This window comes from Neolamprologus brichardi, chromosome 7, assembly GCF_056152115.1.
Source record: "Neolamprologus brichardi isolate AB-2024 chromosome 7, ASM5615211v1, whole genome shotgun sequence".
Lineage (NCBI taxonomy): Eukaryota > Metazoa > Chordata > Actinopteri > Cichliformes > Cichlidae > Neolamprologus > Neolamprologus brichardi.
The window spans coordinates 36079343-36103846 of record NC_142110.1 but is presented as its reverse complement, the minus strand read 5'-3'; the positions used below and the strand labels follow the sequence as shown (position 1 = coordinate 36103846).

Genomic DNA, 24504 nt, shown 5'->3' with positions numbered 1-24504 from the left:
ATAGATTAAATAAGAGACACTTATTATATAAGAGACACTCACGGACTTGTGCTCTGTCACCGTCTGCGTTCTTTATTTATACAAGAGAAATGAATACATTCGTTCAGTGACATGAGCATGTGCGTATGTGATTGTGTGTGTGTGTGCAAGGTCAGAACAGCTTGTTCAACTTCTTACTATCGCTGTAGAAAGATTCAGATACAAATATCCGAACACGTTTCATAAAGAACAATCAGTTCTAAACAAGAAAAAGGTCATCATGCAGTATTCTATCATCAATAAACTTATATCACTAAAAGCTTATACTGACTACTCGGTACAATTTTCTATTTGCTCCTGCTGAAGACAGCAGCAGCGCTGTGTGCATAAATCCAGCTTTTCACCTTCTGTATGTGTACTGTTGCAAGGATTTTTTGACCTAAACGCAAACGGACCTGGCAGGGAGGCAGGCAGGTGAAGTTCCACGATGAAGGGAGTGCAACCTGTTTGCACTCCCTTTACAAACAGATAACTGTTTGTAAAAAGTTCTTTCTGAAGGATTTTCAAAGTTGTCTTTTACAAGATGTCCAGTATGTTTGGATGATGAATAACAGGGGTGCACATAAGTGGTCCTCAGGTGCGCATAGGCTGTCAAAATGAGACGCGTGTTTGCGTACATAAGATTTTCTGGAGGAGGACAGACATTTGTTTAGAACTCTTAAAGATGTTGAAGAAGCTCCTTTAAGCAATTACTTTGGTGTTCCTCCACCTCCAAAGAAATATCAGCAGGAACCGCAAAAGAAGCGCGTATTCTCGGAAAAGTGGTTGCAGGAGGTGAGCTGGCTTCAAACAAACGATGAACGCACAGAGATGTGGTGCAGAATATGCTGTGAAAATCCCACTCTAGTGGACAAAAACAGCCTTTTATATGGACGCAAACGCCTGTTGCAACTTCTTATCTGGTGCGCCTCTTTTATTTACAGCGAATGCGCACCTGCAGACCACTTATGTGCACCCCTGTGAATAAACCATCTGTCAGCCTGGCTGTAGAACAGCAGAAACCCTGCTAAAGCAGTTTGCGCCTATTTATAAGGTCCATGTGTCCATGTGAGAGAGGTTTGGTCTCTTATTGTCTTTTAGTTTTGATTGATATTTGAAAGAGAATGACTTGTTTTGGTTTAAACTCTGGTTTACCGTTATGCTCTGTACAAATTACTCATGGGGACAAAAGGAACAAAAGTTAACAGAAAGAAATATCTAAAATTGGTCATTGTCCAGTTTCTGTCCTTCTGCACTTTGTGATTGTAAGTTCCTGGGTCTTCTCTGATTTACCAGTTAATGCTGGCAAAGAGATGAGCTGATCTGCTGGGACTGTGGCATGAGCTTGACTTTGAAGTCTGCATAAACCTGCATTATACTCAGTGTGAATAGAGTCGTGTATCATATGGAAAATCATTGTCAAAACAGCAGTTACTGGAGTTCAGGCTGAATAGTTCCTTAGCCAGAAAGTGGAAATTATAAAAGAGCACTTGAAGCTTCTTTTTTACCCTCACCTTTTATTTTATTTTTGGTCTTTCATGCAAACAGTAAAACAACAACAAAAAAATGGAGTTCAGCAAGAATTCTCAGTGTGGCCTCTAAAACCAGGAACAAAAGAAAGCATTTTAACTTTGTGCTGAAGTTTCAGGCTCAGGCAAATCTTTGGTGTTGATGTTAGGTTTGTATGCTGTCACATAGTGATTTTATCTTTACTTATATGCTTATATGCATCTATAAATCCTAGCAACCCTACTGATCTGTCCACACTGAAAAGCCAACTTTTCTAACTTGACCTGACCAACAGCACACAGCTGGTTTCCTACCTTCCTTTTCTCTGTCAAACACTCAAGCTCTTTTCTCCACTTTGTGCTGTATCCAGTGACTTTTTTAATCAGCAAATCCAAACTTTAGAGACAGTCAAAGCTTTCTACCCTCTTATTTCCCTTATGTTGATTTTACTTTAATGATCACTTAAAGGCAAAAATCAGAACACAGCCCACCCACAATCAAATTAAAACAAAAAGGCAGCTAGAAAATCAAGATTGAGAAAATAAATGATACTACACCCTGGCAAAGAATCAATTACCTATAAAGCATTTTATGCTCCCAAAAAATGTTTTCTTAAAATCTCCTCCCATCCTTTCATTTTCCTGTCAAATGAATAAAAATATCTTCACCTAAAACAACTTGAGAAGTAGAAATGCTTCTTTGGTAGAAGGCATTACTGCTTGTGGATGTGTGGGACCTGTGACCACAGACGTGTTTGTATTTAGCAGGTCACAAGTCAAACAAGTAGTCAATAGCAAATCTAATACATTTGACAACGTACATGTGTCCAGGCCTCCTGGGAGGTCCTGAAGTGCTTTGCTTTTTGATGTTTGGGGAGTGTTAATGCACCACAAATATATTCATTTGGTTAAATATCAAAAACACACTTCCCTTCACCAAGTTACTAATAAAACAGTAAATATCAGGTGTAGAATCATAATCTGTCAGACAACAGTTTGGCCCTGCCCTCAAAATACTTCCACTAAAACAGCTTCTTTGTCCAGCTGTGGGAGACCACAAAATCTCACAGCAGCCAGCCTAACCTATCACACATCCAGGAATTGGTTTAGGACCAATCAAAAGTCAGGGATCATCATCGAGGTCGGCAGCCTGAAATCAGTCCGAGTCCCCGTGGAAACCACCTGAGAAGATAAACCAGATCACACTGTGACTGCTGAAAAACACTCATGTCCTCACTGTCAAATCCCTTTGGTTTCTTATGAGTCTGCTCATCATCTGTATTTGAGGCCCCATCTTATCTTAATGACCTTGTAGTACCATATCACCCTATTAGAGCACTTCGCTCTCGCTCTGCAGGCCTACTTGTTGTTCCTAGAGTATTTAAAAGTAGAATGGGAGGCAGAGCCTTCAGTTTTCAGGCCCCTCTTCTGTGGAACCAGCTTCCAGTTTGGATTCAGGAGACAGACACTATCTCTACTTTCAAGATTAGGCTTCAAACTTTCCTTTTTGCTAAAGCATATAGTTAGGGCTGGACCAGGTGACCCTGAATCCTCCCTTAGTTATGCTGCAATAGATGTAGGCTGCCGGGGATTCCCATGATGCATTGAGTTTTTCCTTTCCAGTCACCTTTCTCACTCACTATGTGTTAACAGACCTCTCTGTATTGAATCATATCTGTTATTAACCTCTGTCTCTCTTCCACAGCATGTCTTTATCTTGTCTTCCTTCTCTCACCCCAACCAATCACAGCAGATGGCCCCGCCCCTCCCTGAGCCTGGTTCTGCTGGAGGTTTCTTCCTGTTAAAAGGGAGTTTTTCCTTCCCACAGTCGCCAAAGTGTTTGCTCATAGGGGGTCCTTTGATTGTTGGGTTTTTCTCTGTATGTGTTATTGTAGGATCTACTGTACAGTATACAGCCCCGTGAGGCGACTGTTGTTGTGATTCAGCGCTATATAAATAAAATTGAATTGAATTGAATTGACATGGACCTTCATCCTGATCCTGGACTGTCAGGCTACAGGGGACCAACTAGGACATTTTACTAACTCAGATCAAACTCATCAGATTGCAAGTTTATAGACTTAGTGGGAGTAATAAAAACATTAGATTTGCTTTTAGTCAGTGCAAGAACATGAACAGTATACCTGGAATCAGTAATATTTCTGTAGGTTTTCTTTCAGCCTCCATCGGTGAGGTTTGATGTGTTTCTATTAAATTGAGGCATTTCTTTGTCTTAATCATCTCGCTCATAAACACCACAAATTCTCAACACAGGTCTCAACATGATGTAATTGAAAACAGCAGAGTGTGTCTTACCTAATGAGTCCAGGCCATGCTGATGAAGGCTTCACCTTCATATTTGGACCTGGCAGATCTGCGTCTGCGAGCAGCTGCAGGACAAGTCTAAAGACAAAGAGAGACAAAGTCCAGACTTTAGAAGATCAACGCTGATCCTTTCATTCAGAATTGAATCTGCTGAGAGCCAGGATTTGAGCTTTTGTGTCAGAATCCTTTCATTTTAATGTTTTATTCTGCTTTTAAAAAAGAGCAAGAAGAATAAATGAAAAGAATGTTTAATAAACAGATAAGGGCTAAACCCAGTTATATTGGAGTGTGGTGAAACTAAGACATCCTACTTAAGTTATGGAATAATACATTAAAAGAGTCATGGTCTGTTGGTTTTTATTGGGTTATTTTGAGTTGTCTAGTTTTTATTGAGAGCTTTTAGTGTACTTTTCATTGTTATCTTAGAGCTTTAGTGTGTACTATTTTAAGTTGGGTTTTGTTTCTTCTAGTCTTCCTGTATTCTGAATTCTGTTAGGATTGTCATTTGGTTTTCCGTTTACTCGTGTTCTGGTATTTATTAGCGTAGCCTGTGTTTTCTTTTTGTCAAGTCTATGCACATCTAATGCGGTGTTAGAGGTTTTCCAGTTCAGTTACTTCCTGTTTTATTTTGTCATTTTCAGTATCCTGTGTTTTGTATTTAGATTTACTTTCTTTGTATCATTTGACTTAACTAGTTTCAGCTCTTCCTTGTTCCCCATGTTTCCTCTTCTCTTAATTGCCTTCAGTGTGTCCATATTTGTTTATATAGTTCCAGTTTCCATTTTTTCATTGTCAGTGCATCTGTTAGTCTGTGCCTTTAAGTTCTCTGTCACTCTGTATTCTGTATGTCCTTTGACAAAGAATTATTAAAGGAGCTCTTTATTTTGTGCCTTGCCTGCTTTCTAAGACTGCATTTGGGTCGTCATTTCAAACCTCATGACTAAAATCATTAATGCTGGGAAGAATTTTAGAGATTAAATTGAACCTGTGAGTACAAATACATTTTTTTAACTGGTATACATGTACATGTTTTTAATTAAGTAATGTAGGAGTAGTAGCATGCAAAGAGCAATGGTGTGATGAAGCCGTGTGAATGTGTTGAATCTTTCTGGCCAGTTGTTTGGAAAAAAGGGAGATCCACAAAGCCCCGTTCTCTGACACTGAATGAATTATTGGGAGATATTATGTAAAATGGTCCCAAACTGCTCATAATTTTTGCCTTTTTGGTGGCTCCATAATGTGCTTGCAATCTCCTGCTTGTGACAATCCTGAGAATCACCTCAGATCCAGATCATGCAAAACTGTAATTCCCACATCTTTTCAATAGCTTAAATCACATAATGAGGCAGCCACGTCATTTCAGACAACAGTGCCTTGTTTATCTTTGGTTACGTGACTTTCTGAAGAACAATACAAGCTTTGACATGGCATTAATGTGGACCCTCTGCTCAGCACAGACCTTGAGGTTTCAGTGTTAGACGTGACATCACTATTTGCGAAGAAAGGATGGGCAAGAGTGAAGCAACATCAAAAATAAAAATAACTAGAATGTGTATGTGAAGGTGTAAAGTTGGTCACATATTTTTGAAAAAAAAAATTCAGTAGCAACAACAAAGTTTTCAGATGTAGTTTTGGTATTTTTAGTGAGAGCTAAGCACATGCAGCTCAGTTTGTGTGTGTTTGGTGTACCGGGAGGCAGCTGCTCTCCTGTTTGGGGAACAGGTGGAGTTTGCAGTGCAGGTAGACGTCACCAGAGCTCCCAGTAAACTGGAACATACTGAAGGAGAAGTAGTTGGAGGTTCCCAGTCCATTTTCCTCCACCTGCACAGTCTGGTCAGCAGGGTTGGCACAGCTGCTCACAGACAGGAAAACACACTTTGTTCAGGAGTCCATGACAGAGATCAAAACCACATGACTGTCTGAGTCTGCTGTAGATATGTATATGCTCATTATTGCTCTTCAAACTGATGGTCAAATTTCCAAGCACCACCTGAACGCCTCATCTGTTTTTAACCCATCACTGGTCCAACTGTCATCATTCCGCTTGCGCTCTGCTGTGGTAAGTACAGTACACTCAGTCTTGCACTGTTTTATTTTTATGATGATAAAAATACATGTTTGACATTTAAACTCACATATCAAGTCCAACAGAGTTCAAAGAATAAAGAAAGAAAAAAAAAAGAATAACCTTCGCTATCATTTATATACGTTTATGATGTTTTGCTGTTAGCAGCAGTGCTAACACTAGCTTCAATGCTAATGCTAGCAACAATGCTAACGCTAGCTATAGTGCTAACACTAGCCTTAGCAGTTGTTAACTGACAAAAATAATATTCCTGTGATATTCCTGCGATATTTCTTGGTGGTCAGTGATACAAAAGTAACAAATGAGCTTTATTATTGCCATTGTGGCTCAGTTTTAACAGTAAGAGTGCTAGCGCTAGCAGCATTGCTAACGCTAGCTGCAATGCTAACGCTAGCTGCAGTGCTAACACTAACTGAAGTGCTAATGCTAGCTGGAATGCTAGCGCTAACAGCAATGCTAAGGCTAGTAACAGTTAATTCCAGTAACAGTTCCAGTTAATTAGTTGGAATAAAACGGCTGCTGTATCAGCTGGTGTGCTATATTACTCTATAATTGTTCAGTATATCATGTGGTGTGGGCTTTGTATTTCTGTTAGTCTGATAACACTGTACAGAAAGCTAACATATTATTTCTCGTGGTACACTTTCAGGAACTTGATAAAAATAATTGGGCCAGAAGGGAGTAAGACTTCAATGGAAGAGGACATAAAGAGGTCCAAACCTGTGGGCTCTGGAGAGTCTACTTCAGAAACAGCTGTGAACATCCTTATGCAATTTGGACTTGAAAAAGAGGTCCTGGAACATCCGATCTCATACTCTGAAGATCAGATCACTCCTGACAACCTGCCTTTTACCTTACAAGTGACAGGGAATATCCCAGTGCTGGCCCAGATGCAAGACTACACTGCCACTTCACCTAGGGTCTTTCCGCATACCTGCTCTCTATGTAACAAGGAATGTAATCAGATGAAGGTAAGTTGAAGATTGTTCGATGTTTTTGCTTTCAGTCAGTTTTTATTTATTTGAAACGCAATGTTTTTTGTTTTGTTTTGGGGTTGTTTTTAATTATTTGACTTTGAATCCCATTATAGGATTTTGGTTTTGAAAAAGCTTCATGGATGCTACTTTAAAGTTTATTTGGTTTGTTTTATTCACTATTACTGCATAATGATGACTGTAGGAAGACTACCAACTTGGACTGTTTGTAATCAGATGTTTGACTTGTGTTTTCTATATATACTAAATAATTTCATCTTTAAAATTTTATCCCAGGAGAGGTATAATGTGTCATGCTTATTTGTTCCTGTTTTGTTTTTGGCCTATGAAGGTTTCTAAGTGCAATCCAGGCTCCTGGCTAATGTTATAATGCTTCTCCGTTCAGTGAAGGACTAACTGTTAATATTTTAAGATTTTTTTTAAGGCCACTGCAAAGTTTAGTGACCTTTTTATCAGCAAGTGATGTCAATGACAAACATTGCTCCTGATAATAATGAATCTTGTCTAAATGTTTGTTTTTTGTTGTGACCACTAGGATTGGGTCTCCCACCAGAAAACCAGCCTTCACATCGAGAACTGCAAACTTCTGCGAAAGCAGTCAGTCTTTCTTCTCTGTACTTCGTGATTATGAACCGATATCTTTGGGGCAGCACAACCATGGTTGTGCCAAAATGATGTCGGGGTTGTAATGCTAGGATAGCTTCCTAAGAACTGTTCATTTGTATTTTTTCATTTTTCTTTGTCATATTTGTAGCCCATTGGTTGCGTTCCTGTAAAGCACCTTAATGATTTATTGTTAAAAGGCTGAATACATTTCTAAGTTTTTGAATTAATGAACAATAATATATTTTTAAGGACATTCTACCTTGCAACATCTGACAAAAATGCACCTGTGTTTTTCCACAGATACCCAGAGTGGAACGGTGAAATAGCATCACCGCTAGGGTAAATATCTTCATTTGAAGTCATTTGGCGAATAAAAAAACATGCCAGCATTGGAGCCTTTCATTTTCTTTCATTTAACTGTGCTTTTCTTTTTAATGCACTTGTTAGTGCGTCAGGTGCCAAGCCCTCTCCCTCAACGTCTGCTGAGACTTCCCAGAAGAAAACCAGACATGAGAGTCGTTCCCGTTCCTGCAGCCCCCGCAGTCATCGTGACTCGGAGCAAAGCAGCGACAGGCGAAGCAGCCGTTCCCGCTCCGGCAGCCCACGTCGCCACCGTGACTTGCAGAATAGGAGGAACAGTCATTCCTGTTCTCAATCACGCAGCCGCCGAAGGGAGAGACACAGAAGCCAATCACGATCTCTGTACAGGTCCAGACGGAATCGCAGGTCTGTCCAACAAACATTTTGAGAACTAGGATCAATCAAGAAGATTTAGCTCTCCAGTGGATTGTTAAAGGGCGAAATATACCATATATATAAAAATATAAACTTAAAAAAACTTAATTGGTGGACAGCATTTACCTTTTGTATCCATGCTGGGTGTGTGCTTTGAGATGTTTATGAGTTATTAAGTTCTTTGATCCATACTTTTTTCAGGTCCCGGTCTCATTCTGACTCCTCGTGGTATGACCGTCCTTCCTCTTCACGATATCGATCACGCTCAAGGTGCCGCGAGAGACGATCCTCACCGAGAAGAAGAGATGAGAAACGTTCATCACCGAGGAAAAGCTGGGAGAGGCGATCGTCGACTGAGAGGTCATCTCCTAGGCGAAAGAAGTCGAGCAGCTCAAAGATCTTGGCAAAGAAACTGCTGGAAACATCAGGTTTGAAAATTGCTTCATGTTTTATATTTTTGTATGTACTCATTAGTTTTTCTAAGATCAAAGTTATCCTCCCCCCTCACAACCTTAACTTTACTAATGTAAAGGATAAATAAAGACCAGTGCCACCAGAAATGTCAGTATAGTTTTTTCTACTATTACAAAACTTTCAGAAACAGTAGATGATTTTCGAGACTTGGCACCCACCAAAGTGTGAATCTGTTTTGCACCTGTGGTCTTTTAGCTCTCCAGTCCTTATCAAAACAGTCTGACCTGGAGACTGTCGTCAAAACTTTGGCTCCTGCCCTGCTGGCTGAGCTAGTCAAGATGAAGTCGTCCCCATCAACATCATCATCATCGTCCTCACGTTCTGCATCTCCAGAAACAACTAAAGGGACGCCTAGCACAGAGAAGACAAAGGTGACTTCATATTATGCCTTTTTTCATGAATGCACAGTTTTGGACAATTTATAATGTGATCAGTGACAGATGACGTGATTGTTGATGCCACACAACCAAGATTAAATCTTTCAACACAGATTTATACAAGCAGATAGTTTAAATCAAGTTGTCATGATTAAATCTGCATTTGGTTTGTTCATATTTGTCTTCCCTGTTTCCACAGGCTGGTAAATCTTCCCCTCCGACCATGGTGAGGCTACAAGGGACTGTAAGTAGTCTCTGTCACAGTGATGTGATTTCTGCTATGGATAAAAAATTTTGAAAAACTAAGTCAGTTGTTTTGTTTAGGTCAAAATTACAGGTATGTACACTGAAATTTGTTCACTGTTCAGGGACGGATCTAGAGAAATTTTCTTAGGGTGGCAAAGAAATCAAATAGGGTGGCAAAATCGAAGCCTTTTTATTTTTCAAACACATATGCAGGTGCTTACATATGGTTAGAATAATTCAAATGCAGTAAGTATACACATTTTTCATATAAATATAGTCTAGAACTTAATTATTGTCTGTAGCCCACATAATTACACACTTTAGTTACATAAAACATGCGAGTTTCTGTATAGCCTGTATAATAAATAAATATGTAGCCCAACAAGTATGAAATCCAGAAAGCTACACAACATGGGGCGGTTCATTTACAAACACAAGTCTAACTTATGTTTCACACTGTTAGAAAACAATCACATTGTTACAGCTTAAATGACACAAAATGTCAGAAATCTGCACTGTCATGAACAAAAATTTAAACCTAATTTTTCATGATTTGTTGGATGAACCCACTGAGGTCTGAAATACAATCGGCCATTTTTGACTCCTTTTGAGTTTACGTTTGTATTTCACCCTCAGATTGTTTCATTTTATTTTTTTCCCCTTGCCTTGTTTGGTGTCTTTTCAGCTCAACTGAATTTAGTTGTTTTTTTCACTGACATACTGCATTAGTATTACTGATCTGAAATCACACAAAGAACTTAAAATCCTAGTAGTATTTTTTTACTGTAAAAAAAAAAACACAGTATATTTTTATAACTTGAAATGCAAATATAAATTGTACATTTTGTAAACATATACAACTATTTATCTAAAAATGCAGCCAATACACCTGCTGGTTTTTTGTTTTTTGTTTTTTTTTTCATTTTGTATAAGAATTTAAAAATATTACTACAACTAAAATGAGAGAACAATTAGGTGTCGCAATAAGATGCCCCACAAATGATGTGTGCCAGTAAAAAAAAGTTTGTCCACCAAAAGACAGAACAGCACAGGGATAAACCTGCAGGCCTGACAACAGCAGGTGTATCACTCCGCTGGTTTTCTACTTAGTGACAGTGTTTACATTGCAAATGTGCCTTTGTGACATTCATTAGTGCCCTCACTGACACACAAAACAAAACGACTACACAACAGAACAACTACACAACACACTAAGTAAACACTCCACACTAAAACGTGACGACAGTATTTAGATATAAGCGTGGCTTATATATATTATCATAACTCTGGATTTACTGGCCTGTAATTAAAATTTAAAAACTTTGAAGTCCGAATTTTCAATGTGGGCTGAAATAGAAACTCAGCATGGCTGCAGCTTGTTGCTGTGTCAGCTTACATCAGTCATGTGATTTGGAGGTGCAGCGTGTCCGTAGACCACAGAGGGTTAATAACACTCACCTTCCTTCCATTTCCAGAGTGTAACATCCACCCACCTGTGTAAAAAGCAAAATTCCCATGGTGTTGTTCAGAATGTGCTCTGGCACAATCATAAGCATCGCTTGCTACTGAAAACAAGAAAAAAGCCGGTCCTGCTATGGGCTGAACCATTTGTTAATGGTGGAGGGGGGTAACACTATGCAATATTTTCAGTTTTAGCATTTATATTCACTGTTGACTGTAACTACGCTCAAACTGTTAATGCTATCTTATTTTAATAAACAACACTGTCACTTGGGGTGGCAAGGGATCATTTTAGGGTGGCACTTGCCACCCCATGCCACCCTTCTAGATCCGCCCCTGTCACTGTTATAGATGGATGAGTTCATTGACCTACTTGTGAATCTAGAGAAAGTTCCTCTCCTGTTTGTCTCCTGGTTTGCTTCTGCAATCTAAGATAGATATTTATGCACCGTAGCTACAATTCTCTATAAATATACTGTCCGTTCACGGTTGTAGTCCTGCATTCATTATGCGGTTTAAAGTCAGTTGGTTATCCTTACATTTCTTCTACAGTCTCGCACCCCTCAAATTCATAGTTACTTTGGATTATACTGAGCTTTTATATAGTCATCCCCATGTCAGAAAGTTTCCGCTCAAGTCTAATGCTATGAAAGCATACACACTGTACTTTGTTTTTATTTTGCTGTGTTGCATTATGCATTTTTTAAATCTATATATACACATTGCACTGAAAACATCCTTGGAATTATGGAACGCCAGGACTGCCATAATGAATTAATTAAATACACCATTAAATAATTAATTAAATGTGGCAATAATTAATTAAAATTGGAATTAATTAATTAAATAAATAGTTATGACACATGTAATTAATTAATTATTGACACATTTAATTAATTATTTATGTATTTCACATTTTAATTAATTATTGACACATTTAATTAATTAATTATTGACACATTTAATTAATTAATTATTGACACATTTAATTAATTATTTATGTATTTCACATTTTAATTAATTATTGACACATTTAATTAATTATTTAATGATATATTTATGTATTTCATTTTGGCAGTCCTGGCGCCTGGCTCTCATCATGAATTAATTTTATCTGTCAACCTCACCCATCAAACGCAGGGGGTGGGGTTAACGCTGCCCATGCAGCTTCTCTAACATTTGATTGGTTGCCGTGCAAAGTAAGTCAAAACAGGTCGATCCTAGATAATCGATTGCTTGTGTAGACTTGGGGCAGCCAGGTATCCCAGAATGCATTTCAAATCACAGGCAGCAATGTTGGTGGTGTAGTTTTAAAATACCCCGTTTTTCTGTCACCAACTACACTTTTAACAGTGTTTTAGCTGCGAATGTCGCGCTGTAATCTTCACATGTCTGGTCAGGTTGTCAACATAGAACATGTTTGTGCTCAGATGTTTTCAGAGATTTCAGTAGCTCTGCTAACAGTCAGCATGCAGAGTGCACCGAGGGGGTTACGTTAACCGGTTTGTTTACATATTCCACTCTCCGTGTTCCACGTGTTGCATTCACAGATTCTCATTTTCACCGAACGATCGTCTCTTTCCACCTGCTCTTGTGTCTCTGTGCTTCTGTAACATAAAGAACGAGCTGACATTTTTCTCACGAAACCAGCGATCAGCTCAACAGGCCCTCAGTTTACCTGCATGCATCCTCCTCCTCACCTGTCAGCTGTTTAACACCTGCTGCTAATTCAAGAAACACACCCACGTTACCTGGTGATAGTCACAGTTTAACTGGGCAGCCGGTGCTCGATATTACGCAACGTCAGCACATTTTTCTGCACAAGATAAGTAAATATAGTTTTTCCCGAGCGCAGAGCTGCTGGAGCTTGTTTCCCAACAGAGCACTTTATAGGCGAACCCACTTCATCAGCGGCTGATGTCCAATCATCGGCACACAGCTTTGAAACCTCACCTGAGTTTTAGCTCTCAGTGGTTAAACGCTGGACTTAATTCACTCAGGTTTTGTCTGTCGGGTCACGTTTACTTCGCTGTTTTATTTACAACTGAGCAAATCGGTTTGGCTGAGGTTAAAGTTACGTTTCATAACTGCACAGTTTTACAGACGTTTAATGGTTCACTGGCACATGTGTTAGACTGAACCATTCGCTTTTCTTTATCTGGTGTGTTTTGGATTTAACAGTGAATTTTGAGATTAAACTGACTTTTAAAATGTTTTTATACAAAGAGGAAAGAGAAGGCGCATTTCCACCGAGAGGAGCAGAGTTTCCAACTACATGTTCATAATGCAGACTGCAACCTGGACAGAAATATTATATCATCTGTTTTTTAATAGTTATTCTAGGCACCAGCGATCTGTTAGAATTTTTAGAGTTTACTTAACTAAAAATAAATGAGGTTAACATATAATTTGTGTGATTTTTTTCTCTCTCTCTCTCTTTTTATTCATTTATTTATTTTTTTGCTTTTTCGGTCATGTTATGTTTAACTGTCAAAGGTTTGTTACAAACTATGAAACACATGGTGCAGACTTCTGGATGTTAGAAGAAAACTAATACTGCTAATGAATTAGACTAAAGGCAGGAAGGTGTCCTTTAAAACTAAACATGTTAGTAGGACCTCCCTATTTATATCATAGTTTATGAAATAGCACGTGTATTTCAGTAATAACCTACTGATTTCAGTGTAGTGGTGAACAGTCACACAGCTCACGTGGGTGTTATCTGTGATACTCCTTAACTATAATTTATCCAAGTTAACTTCAGTTAACTCTGAGCGGCTGGATCGACGGAGGTCAGACAACAATTTTACATGTATGATCTTAAAACAGGACACAGCCATTATCCGTCCTGGCCTCATATCAATGTGAACGCAGACTGAGTCTATGTTTGACGTTTGCTTTATATCTAATCTTCCTCTCAAACATTTAAACAGTCTGCAGCTGAGGGAACACAAACTCAAATTGTCAGAACAGGTTTGCTCGTTTCTTGCGTTCATTTGGTAATTTATTAAATGTATAACTGTTATTCTAATCTGCTGCTGAGTGTCTTACGCTGATGAAAATGCAGAAAACACAGATCACGAACACCTGTTCAACCAATCGCTTTCATTCCACTTTGACAAACTGACGGTTCATCTACAGTGTTGCGTTAGACTGCTATATTTTTGTGTTCTTTATGCTGTAGATTTTCACGTCTCTGGAATAGTTGGCAGCATTAAGGATGCTTTTCTGTAAAATCATATTGATATGAGTCGTGAATTATTCGTAGATGACAGTTAGATTAGTCAGCTGGGAAACTCTGGGTTAACTCAGAGAGCTGAAGATATCGTGGACATGCTGACCTCGCTCTGTGGTGTACAGGTCCGTTTACCCTCATGATTAATATTCACAATAAAAATATTAGCCGAACATCATGAAGTCTGTATGTGTGTCATAGTGTCGAACAACCTTTGTACAGTTAAAGCCAGCAGTTACTACATGAGGAAACACCAATGTTATTTCTTTTATGCGTTTATAGTAAGGTCACGCTGATTACTGAACAAAACCCAAAGATCAGCTGTTAATCGAATTTATTTGCTCTCTCTCCTCCTTAAACATGTCTTTAATGTTAGTTATAATTCAGAATTGGCGACTGAAACACGTAGGACACATAAGAACATCAGGAAATAAAACCCTGATAAATATAACCTCAGTAAAAGAAGTCCGTGTCAGCGGGGGTTATTACAGGTGTACCGGGGCCTGAGCTTTGTCGGTGGTAATAACAGCTCGATTGCTTGCGAGGCGAGCGGGTCTACCCACGCTTTGCCGTGAGACTGGGCAGACATCTCCGAAATCATCGAAGCACTTTTGCAAAGAGGCTTTATCTTGAGAAACCGACCAGACACATGAAGATTAAACCACTACATTCTCGGCTAAAAAAATATTAAAACTGTATTTGGTGACACACACAAACAGGGTTTTTCAAAGTTCAGTTCTGTTAGTTTCCACATGCTGGTTGTTGTGTGCTAAAAACAATGGCCACCAGGCCAAAGCAATGGTTCTGAGTCGATCAGCGTTAACCCCGCCCCCTGAGTTTGATGGGTGAGGTTGAGAGATAAAATTATTTCATGATGAGAGCCAGGCGCCAGGACTGCCAAAATGAAATAAATAAATATATCATAAATAATTAATTAAATGTGTCAATAATTAATTAAAATGTGAAATACATAAATAATTAATTAAATGTGTCAATAAATAATTAATTACATGTGTCATAACTATTTATTTAATTAATTAATTCCAATTTTAATGAATTATTGCCACATTTAATTAATTATTTAATGGTGTATTTAATTAATTCATTATGGCAGTCCTGGCGTTCCATATGGAATCGCACTGGTTGCTTGCAAGTTGCCACAGTTGCTTGTAGTTTGCATGGAAGACTCCAACTTGTCTGTAAATACTTGTAAGCTCATGACAAGTGCTCATGTATGATTTTTAGTGTGAATGTAGTAACTTAACAGTTTTGGTAGTAATACAAACTAATGTATGTTCGTTGTGTGTGTGTGTTTGTAAGGAAGCTGCGGTGGCACCTAAAAATACAGCCAAGGCTACGGAGGCTGTTGAACCAATTAAAGGTGCTGCAGTTGACGGTGAGCCAAAAGTCTTGGCTTCCAAAGCAGAAACGGCCTCAACCACGCAGATTTGTATTTAGATCAGCTGGGTAATTTGCATCCTATCTAAACTACCACTATTGAACTTAACTACATTTCCTTTATTCCAAGACTCTGCAGAGACTGCAGAGAAGATCTCAAAGGATCAGCCGGTCGCTGTTACCCACCCAACATTTTGGGAGCGGATACAAGAGCAACTGTGTCCAGAAAGAATCCGTAAGAAATCCCCAAAGATCTGTATGAAAGATTTCTCAATGTGAAGATATTTTCTATTTTATAATTATTTTTTTGTTTTTCTTTTGCTCTGCACTTTACAGGTTGTCTCAAGACAGTCAAACTTCCCAAGTCAAAGGTAACATTAAAAAAACACTTCAATTATACCTGTAAGAAAAACATGCTTTATCAAAGTGCTTAAGTTTTGATCTGAAATAGTTCAATTTGTTTTACAAGTTTGTAGTTGGGTTATATCTCATTGTCAGGTGACGCTCAAGTAGGTGTAAATGTAGAAAAATGTTAAAAATTCACTAGGGATGTCGCAATACCAGAGATTTTGTAGTCAGTATAGACACCAATAGAATTGCACCATTCTTGGTTACCAATTTAGTATTGTAATAAAACAATTATCTCATGTACTAACACATACTAAAACTCCTTTATTGAAAAGCTAGTTTAACATGTTCAAATTATATGCACAGTCATCCAGGACATGGTGGTTTTGAGTGCTTTTTCCTTCCCAAGCTTGACATGTGCAATAGTGCTGTTTACACATTGCCTTTTGTGAATCAGTTATCACTGTTTATGGATCCACCTTAAATGAAAAGTACTTTCATAGCTGACTCTTACTGCCTTTTTTGTCAGTGAGTCAAGGTAGAGCTGTACTACGTAAAACAAAGAAAGAAAAAAAGAAGTAAAGGAAAAGGAAAATTAGCATCAGAAACATTTTGTAATAGGTACCTGATTGTGTTCATAAGTTAATGTTTGCATTTTTCAGATTTCTGTCTGGAATTTCTTCCATTGCAATTGTAAACTGATCCTGAAATTCTTTTCGTTTGCACAGCTTGATTCGCTTGATTACAAGGTGCTGTTAATAAGCAACCTGCCAGAGTATCACGATGGCTGTTACGCAGAGGAGGACATTGCCGGTCTGCTCACTCGACACCGATTTGAGTATTACGACGACGCGATCTACGTTATACCACAGGCACGCATGGTAAGCACCAGTTTGCATTGGGCTGGGTTATGACCTTCATTTTAATGGCGCTCTAAATATCTTTTCTAAGACGACCTAACTAACATTTAGTTAGTTAATACATATTTTGTGAGTGCCTGTCTTCATGGTTATTCAGTAAAAATCAGTGTTTGGTTGTTTGTTTTTCCTTCAGGCTTTTGCCCTCATGCCGACAGCAGTGGCAGCTAAAAACATCGTGCTAGCATCAGAAAATCATGATTTTATTCTCAACGGGTCTAAACTTCGACTGCAGGTTGAGAAGGGCAACATTTTAATGACGCCGGTAAGCACTGTGTGTAGATAATGCAATCTACTGTTGTGACAGATGTTATTAAAATTATTTGAAAATATTTGTTTCTGCTTGTTTATTTAAAGTGTGATTATAAATGTAAAAAAATATTTCTTTTTGTAGAAAAAAAATACCTTTAAGCTGAAATAAATCGAACCGAATCCGAAGTGATGTAATGATTTTTAACTGTTTTTTTTCTTTCAGCTTGAGTTTTATAAGTCTCTGATGAAACGGCTATGCTATGTAAGTAACGCACATATCTCAGAAACAAAGACTGCACTAGAATACCTTTAGATTTATTGGTCAGAGTATAAAGTCATAACTGGAAGCACTCGCATCCAAGTCAAAACACCTTGAAAAATGGGGACATACCCGTTTTTTCAGATATTCACACAGGGCTAGGAAAGGTTTGGAGAACTTCTTTCCTGGAATAAATTAAATCCTCATTTAAAAATGCATTTTGTATTTTTTTTTAAACATTTGTTTAACGATTTGAAACTTGTGCAAAAAATTACGAAATTGGGAACGAGCCAAATGCGTTTTTCACGGCACTGTGTGTACATTAGTTTAAATATTTTTTCAACCAGTGTTATCAAAAACAGCAAGAGCTGCAATTATAAATTGTTTGGAAAATGAAGATAGCTGCCAGGGTGCATACCTGCTGTGTGAATATAAGTGCAAACTTATGACCTTGATCTTGGAACTGTAGTATAAGAATGTTTGGAACGTCATACTGCTTGTGGGGTTGTTTTTTTTTCACGTTAACCCGGTTTTCTCGAAGCAGCAAGTGACTGACAATGGAGCACGATTAATCTACATCAGGAACATCTCGCCAGGCGAGTCCCGGGATCTCAGAGAAGCTTTGAAAAAAATGGATTGTGTAAGAAACTACCTGCCTCTTCTCAACAAGGTATAAACACACTCATAAATGCCAACAAGTGCATGTGTTAGAAGTCTGTGAAAGGCTGTATGAGATATGTGCTTGTGTAAGTGTAATCTTAACCATACAGAGAAATTGACAGATTAACCGCTTGCACACCAAACTAAAGGACATGCACCAACCTTCATAAATCCATCCTTCAAAAGAGATGATGTGTCTAGATTTGGATGCTACTTATCTTGAGGAAAGCACAACTGCAAAACTATAGCGATAGTAAAGAGAGACTGCCGATAAGCTGCTCGCTGAGCAATTCTTCATATGCTCATGCGCACTAGTATTTATCACATTACAGCATGTTGAGCGTGGCTCCAGTGCATCATTGAGCCAGGATTTCTGACTTTTGAATCCAGTGATCTCCACAATAAAGCTGTACTTAGTTCACTCTTTCCACGTGTGCTTAGCACTTATTTTCTAACATTTACAATGTGAAGGTAAAATGTTCAGAATACATTTTCTTTCTTGTGTTTCAGGTGTTTATCGAATTTCAGTCTCTTCGTGATGCTGATCGCCTTGGCGTTTGGTACAGCCTTCTAAAACGGGCCACCGGCCACAAATTGTCAAGGCTGAAAATACCACAGCGTGGATGTACCTCACTGCGTAAGTGTTTTTTAAATGGGATTTTAAACAAATATGATTTAAACGGAAAAAAAAAGATGGGTTAAGTTAATGGAAGGTCATCTGGTAAGACCTTTCTTTCGCTTTCTGTTTGTGAAACACTCATGAATAGATTTTTCAGTTCTCCCCTGGGCTGTGGATAAAGTGAAGACAAAACTGCTGATTTATTGTTGTTCACAATAAATCATTGTGACACATTCCCTCAACTTTTATCCACTAACACTGTGATTCTCGTTCCCACAAATCCTTTGATGCTCATTTGCCTTATTATCTCTCTGACCTCTTTTCTGGCCCCTCCAGAAATCTTTGCTCCATCAGTGGTCAATTTCCTTCTGCTTGTCTCTGCCCCAGACACATGAACCAGAGCCATTACTTAAACTGCACTTTTTCAGTCTGGCATTTGAGCTAACCCACTAATCATTGTTTTTCTGATGTCTATGATACCTTGGGTATCTGTAAAGGTGCTTAAAGTTCAAATAAAAGTCAAAACATTGACACTACTGGATCATTGTAAACATTAAAAACCTGTTTTGCACCACTCATTTTTCCTTTTCTTTCCCCCACAAAACTTTTAACAAAACTTATTTTTGCTTGTGCAGCACCAAGATTGCCAGACAAAGCTTTGCCAGACACCGAGGTTGCTGTTGATGGTGCAACTGTCCCAACAGAAGATATTACCATTCCACAACGAAGCACTTCACCATATTGGATCACAATGACAACTAGTCCCTTTGTGTTCCCCACTGTCTCTCCTTGGTTCACAATCCCAGGTGAGAGAAACAGCTGGAAACTAAAATGAACCTCCAGATATAAAGTGTTGACTGTTACTAACTGTGTTTGTTTTACACTTCTAGAGTATTTAACTGTCAGTGAACCTGATGACATTGAGGTGAGTGCATCTTATAAACCCAGGTTTCATGTGTTAAACAGGAATCCTTGAGTAAATACCAAGAGGTGTCCATTTTTCCAAATACTCACCTCAAAAACCACATTTCTTTTTTTCTGCTAAACTTGGTTTCATTTTGTCTTCTCTATGTGGTCAGTAATAATAATATATATATTTTTAAAAAGTACCGCAAAGTTTCTCTTCAAATAAACTTTGGTTCTTGAACCTTGTGTCTTGTAGAAAGCCCAATCTCAAGGTTCTACGTTCTCCACGATCATGTTGACCGGTTTGCCAGAAGGAAACTACAGTCAGGAGGATGTCACCAAGCTGGTGTGGCGTTACGTCCCTGATCAGACTGTTCAGACTCTGTACTACAAAATAATCGTTTTATCACTGCAGAGGAGGGTGAGGAGTAGACCCAGCAGGCCGATACAGAGAAATTTGCATTTGCAAATTTAATTCAATTTAATGATTAATATTGAATGTTTCCTCTGCATCATTTTTCCCCTCCAGGCCTTTGTGTTTTTTAACAGCTGGGATGCGTGCTGCGATTTCGCCAGGGATTACCTTAAAAATCCAGTTACTGTTGGAGAGTGGACGCTCAGAATCCACATTGTTTTACAAGACATGCTTCCTGGTACAAGTGAGGTATGAAAATGGAGCAATCGGGGGCTGTTAAATCAGGGGCATGCTCCTGTTTCACTCAAACTATTCAGATCCCAATCAAAACAGATTTCTCCTCTAAGGAGTGAGCACAGCATCATCCTTCTCTGGGCTAATATTAATAGAATGAGACTCAGAATACTTTATTGATCCCTAGGGGAAATATATTGGTTACAGTACAAACAGTAACAAAGACAGATACAAGAAGTAAGGAATAGGACAATATATACAATATATACATACATATAAGTCACTTATTGATAAATATCTGAATAAGAAATGGAAAAACTAAAAATATGCATGAATTTCAAATCAACTATTTATTGTTACTTTGTCTGTATTTGTTCCTTCCTTTTTGCAACAGCAGCACAAAAGCTGCATGAACTTTATCCACTTTTCTGTTCATAGGCGACAACCCACGTCATTCCGCCACCACTTTAAATTTCCACAGAGCTCCTTGTGAAGTCAGCCCCGTGTAAACTTTAAAGACCCAGACATAGGTTATAGAGTGTTTTACTGACTATTAAGTAATGCCCTTACTTATTTTGAAAATAATTTATCTTATTTATCTTATTAAATGTGGTCAATAGAAGATTAAAAACACTCTAACCAGGAGGAGAGTTCTTCAATATTTATTGTACAAACAGAGGATCAGTGATTGATGTAATCCCCTTTCATCTTCTACTCTTTTCACAGGAGAGCATGTATAGAAGCATGATGAAATGGAGCACCACTGTAAGTCAGCAGTCACATAAATCTGTCTTGTAAAAGCAGCAGGCTCGGGTCTCCCTGATCTTAACGCTGGTTGTTTTTCAGCATGTTCCAGAGTCGGAGTCTCTGGAGGACCGGCTGCTGAGTGTGGAGGTCTCCGAGGTGAATGTGGACCTTGTCGTGATGATCGTGGAAGTGGTGGCGTCCATTGCTGCTTTTGTCAGATTCTTGCCGCTTGCCAACAGGGTACGATTTCATAAACACGTGCAACTTTTTTATGTTTTACAGAAGGCTGCAAGGCTTGTCATGGTGTCTGCTGTTCTTTTCATATTGACAAACATTTTAAATGAGTCTGAAGGAGACTTTGTGGGGGGTTTTTTAACACTAGTTGAGCAAGTTTAAATATTCCCTGCGGCAGGCAATCTGAATTTGACATGCCTTTGCAAACACTGGTGAAGAAGGACTGCCTGAAATGCACCAAGTTCTCAACCAAGTAGTAATCTTATGACCTGTTCAGCCTTTTGTCCTGGCCCATCGAGCAGGGGAGATCCCTGCAGTTTGAGGCAGCGCTAAGTTATTCTTTTAGTGTTTCTTGCTCAGTGGTTTTATTGTTCAATCAAAAACTTTGCAAAAGTATAGAAATATGTTTGCACTTATTTCCCATTTGCAAGTTTAAAACCCCAAGATTTTCTTTCTTTGCCTTGTACTATCGTACAGGGCAGTAAAGAAACTCGCCAGGACAAATTCTTTATGGCCCTGTACAATACAAATCGTGCCTGTAGCACACCCATTGAGTACCACTGTGTTGCTCAAATATCCTTTCTGTTTTCTCAGATATGCATTGAGATGGCCGAACCTGGTGGATTAACACAGGTGATGGAGAGCAAAGTCACCAAGGACTATTTATCTGCTTGGTAAGTGTGTCCCACAATCAGAAGTGAGAAAAAGAGGAAATTTCTTTTACACTGTGTTTTTTCATTTTCTTTAAAGTGTCTTCATGTCTGTCTGACCTTGTGCTTTTTTCTCTCCTCTTCATAGGAGTAAAGCTGGACGTATTGAGTCGTGAGTATCTTTCTTTTTCAGGTTTAGTGGCAGAGTCAAATATACCATACGCTCCTCAAGGTCGTCTATAGTAAACAGTTCCCAAAGATGCAAAAAGAGAAGAATGTGATTTAGATATAAGCAACTCTAGATTAGGAATTTGAAATGGAATTTCTTCTTTCACATGAACATTTTGTGACAACAAACCTCTTTTCATGGTAACCTACTGGCATCTTTGCTTTTAAATTCAGTTTGAAGAGCCTGAAACAGCGTCTGCAAGACTCTGGTGACAACAAAGTTAACCTCAAAATGAAAACCAAGAAGACCGCAGAATCGACTGATGCAGTGACCAAAGGTGACTGCCAGGCGGAGAGCCAGAGGACCGAGGAGGAAGCAGTGACCCAGCCCGATGCTGCAGCCGCCCCTGCTGGACAGCAGCCAGAGCCCAAGTGTCCTGACGACGAGACGCAGGAGGGAGAGGAGAATGATGGATGGAGCATGGCCGACATTAAAGGTACAAAGAGCTGCTTTAAATCAGCAAAATACACCGCTCTGACAGCCAAAACACAGTAAACTGAATATAAAGAGAAAAGTTGTGATATTTTATGGCTCTGATCTCATATTTGTGCTCCTCACTGTGCTACAGACATTCAGCCTGGTGGTACTAATATATTTTACATATGTGGTGTTTAAAAAATGCTCCGTTGGTGCGATGACTATATCCCACACCATCACCAGCCTGAAATTTGGATACAAGGCAGGATGGATCCAAGATTTCTGACCCTACCATCCTAATGTCACAGCAGAAACTGAGATTCAACAGACCAGGCAGCGTTTTTATTTTACAGCGTTGCTGAGCCTGTGTGAATTGTACCCTCAGCTTTGCGTTCTTAGCTTAGAGAAGTGGAACCCAGTGTGGTCTTCTGCTGCTGTAGCTCATCTGCTTCAGTGTTGGATGTGCTGTGCGTTCAGAGATACTCTTGTGCATTGTAATAAGTGGTTGTTTGGCTTGCTCTGGCCTTCCGCTCAGCGTGAAGCAGTTATTTCATTCTCCTCTAAACTCAAAAATGCATTTCCTCCAGGGAACTGCCACTCACTGGATATTTTCTGTTTCAGACGATTTGATGTAAACCCTAGAGATGCTTCTGTGGGAAAATCCCAGCAGATCAGCAGTTTTTGAAATGCTAAGATCAGCAAACATGCCACGTTTAAGTGACTTCAATTATTTTTCTTCTTCATTCTGATGCTCAGTTTGAATTTCAGCAGGTCATCTGACCATGTCTACATACTTAAATCACTAAGTTGCTGCCATGTGATTGGCTGATTAGAGAGTCACATTAATGAGCAGTCAAACAGGTGTACCTAATAAAGTGGCCGATGAATGTTTCAGCTTTTCAAGTAAATCGAAATCATTTGTTCAATTATTATTGAGTTATAATTGAATGTTTAAATATTTTATAAAGCCAGTGGCTCCTGTAGCAGATTTGTTGATGATTAACGTGTCGCTCTTTTCATTTTCAGTTGTGGGTAAACGCAGGAGGGAGCTTGTCGGACCTGAGGCAAAGCGATCTCGCTCTCAGTCTCCGTGTGTTGTAGCAGATTTCAGACTGCCTCAGTTCAACCCTAACAGCCCCATCGGTCAGACACACACACTCTAAATTCAAATTTGTTGTTAATACTTGTCTAATCCTCCTGTTTCTGCTTCTCTGCAGGTCAGGAGTTTGTGGTCCCTAAATCAGGATTTTTCTGTAACATCTGCTCTGTTTTCTGCCTGAATGAGAAGACCGCCAAGGAACTCCACTGCTGCAGCCAGAAACACTACGACAACCTGCAGGTACGCACGCACATACATATACACGATTCAGCACACAAAATCACACTGTTGGCCTAACGATGTTTGTTTTCTGGCTTTTCCCTTTGTTTAGAAATATTATGAGGAACGTCGACAGAGAGCTACAAAAACTTTGTCTCAGACGTCTCCAGGCTCCGTTTCTGACTGATGGACCTGATCTACTGTATTTTTAACACATAACTGTGGAGAGTGTATATATATGTATATGTGTGTGTATGTGTGTCCTGGATGACTGTGTATATGTTTGCGGTTTTGTGATTTGTTTCTTATTTCCTGTTTTACTTTGAAAGTTCATGTCTTATGTCAGTGTGTTCAGTTTTACCTCTCCCCTGTCTCGTTAGCCTAATTTCTCCCAGCTGTGTCTCCCTCCTGTTGCCCATTCCCTAATTACTCCCCTGTGTATTTAAGCCCTGTGTTTTCCTGTGCTCCCTGTCGCGTCGTACCCTCAACCTGCTGTGTGTTTGTAATGTCCAGTCCTCCAGCACCTCGCTTTAGAGTATTGTTTTCAATCGTTCGTCCAGCAATAAAGCTGCGTTTTCAGCTTATTCCCGTCTCCAAGAGTCCTGCATTTTTGGGTCCACCGCTTCTGCTTGCCTGCCACACAGCCAACCATGACAATAGCAGAATCTAGTATAACATGGAAACACCTACCTGAAACACAGACTTTATGTATTTTAAGTACTTGAGTAAATGTTCCCACTACTATCTGCACTCACGTCTGAAGATATTTAGACTAGTGAGAGAACTCTGAGCTCCTCAGCTTCATGTGAGATTCACTTTCCACTCTTTCTTTTCT

General features: G+C 39.1%; 1 protein-coding gene and 1 long non-coding RNA gene across 6 annotated transcripts; one reads left to right on the top strand and one right to left on the bottom strand.

Annotated features, from left to right (window-relative positions):
- Window positions 1-1515: 1515 nt before the first annotated feature.
- LOC148102119 (uncharacterized) lies at window positions 1516-5756 on the bottom strand. Of its 2 annotated transcripts, XR_015719284.1 has the most exons (4): window positions 5541-5756; window positions 3843-3929; window positions 3671-3733; window positions 1516-2708 (listed from the first exon to the last, which is right to left on the bottom strand). It is a non-coding gene; the product is annotated as an uncharacterized LOC148102119 (long non-coding RNA). The 2 variants fall into 2 exon arrangements; XR_015719285.1 differs by lacking the exon at window positions 3671-3733.
- On the top strand, window positions 5665-24250 carry LOC148102118 (uncharacterized). Of its 4 annotated transcripts, none has more exons than XM_087843544.1 (28): window positions 5665-5910; window positions 6587-6908; window positions 7468-7529; window positions 7839-7877; window positions 7986-8264; window positions 8475-8701; window positions 8943-9118; window positions 9324-9368; window positions 15387-15462; window positions 15595-15699; window positions 15801-15835; window positions 16541-16693; window positions 16866-16994; window positions 17205-17243; window positions 17782-17910; window positions 18411-18537; window positions 19155-19325; window positions 19410-19444; window positions 19682-19846; window positions 19955-20089; window positions 20801-20839; window positions 20921-21061; window positions 21650-21729; window positions 21854-21877; window positions 22108-22370; window positions 23378-23494; window positions 23569-23690; window positions 23782-24250. In XM_087843544.1, the coding sequence occupies exons 2-28, from the start codon at window positions 6630-6632 to the stop codon at window positions 23854-23856; spliced, it is 3267 nt and encodes a 1088-aa protein (XP_087699670.1). In that variant the 5' UTR covers window positions 5665-5910; window positions 6587-6629; the 3' UTR covers window positions 23857-24250. The 4 variants fall into 4 exon arrangements, with proteins under 4 accessions (XP_087699670.1, XP_087699672.1, XP_087699671.1 ...); XM_087843545.1 differs by having other exon boundaries at window positions 5815-5910; window positions 17785-17910; XM_087843546.1 differs by lacking the exon at window positions 16866-16994.
- Window positions 24251-24504: the final 254 nt, after the last annotated feature.

Coding starts and splice junctions, on each gene's coding strand:
- LOC148102118 (XM_087843544.1), top strand. CDS start 6,630: ATGGAAGAGGACATAAAGAGGTCCAAACCTGTGGGCTCTGGAGAGTCT. Junction 8,702..8,942: donor GAAACTGCTGGAAACATCAG/GTTTGAAAATTG, acceptor GTGGTCTTTTAG/CTCTCCAGTCCTTATCAAAA. Junction 15,463..15,594: donor TAAAGGTGCTGCAGTTGACG/GTGAGCCAAAAG, acceptor CTTTATTCCAAG/ACTCTGCAGAGACTGCAGAG.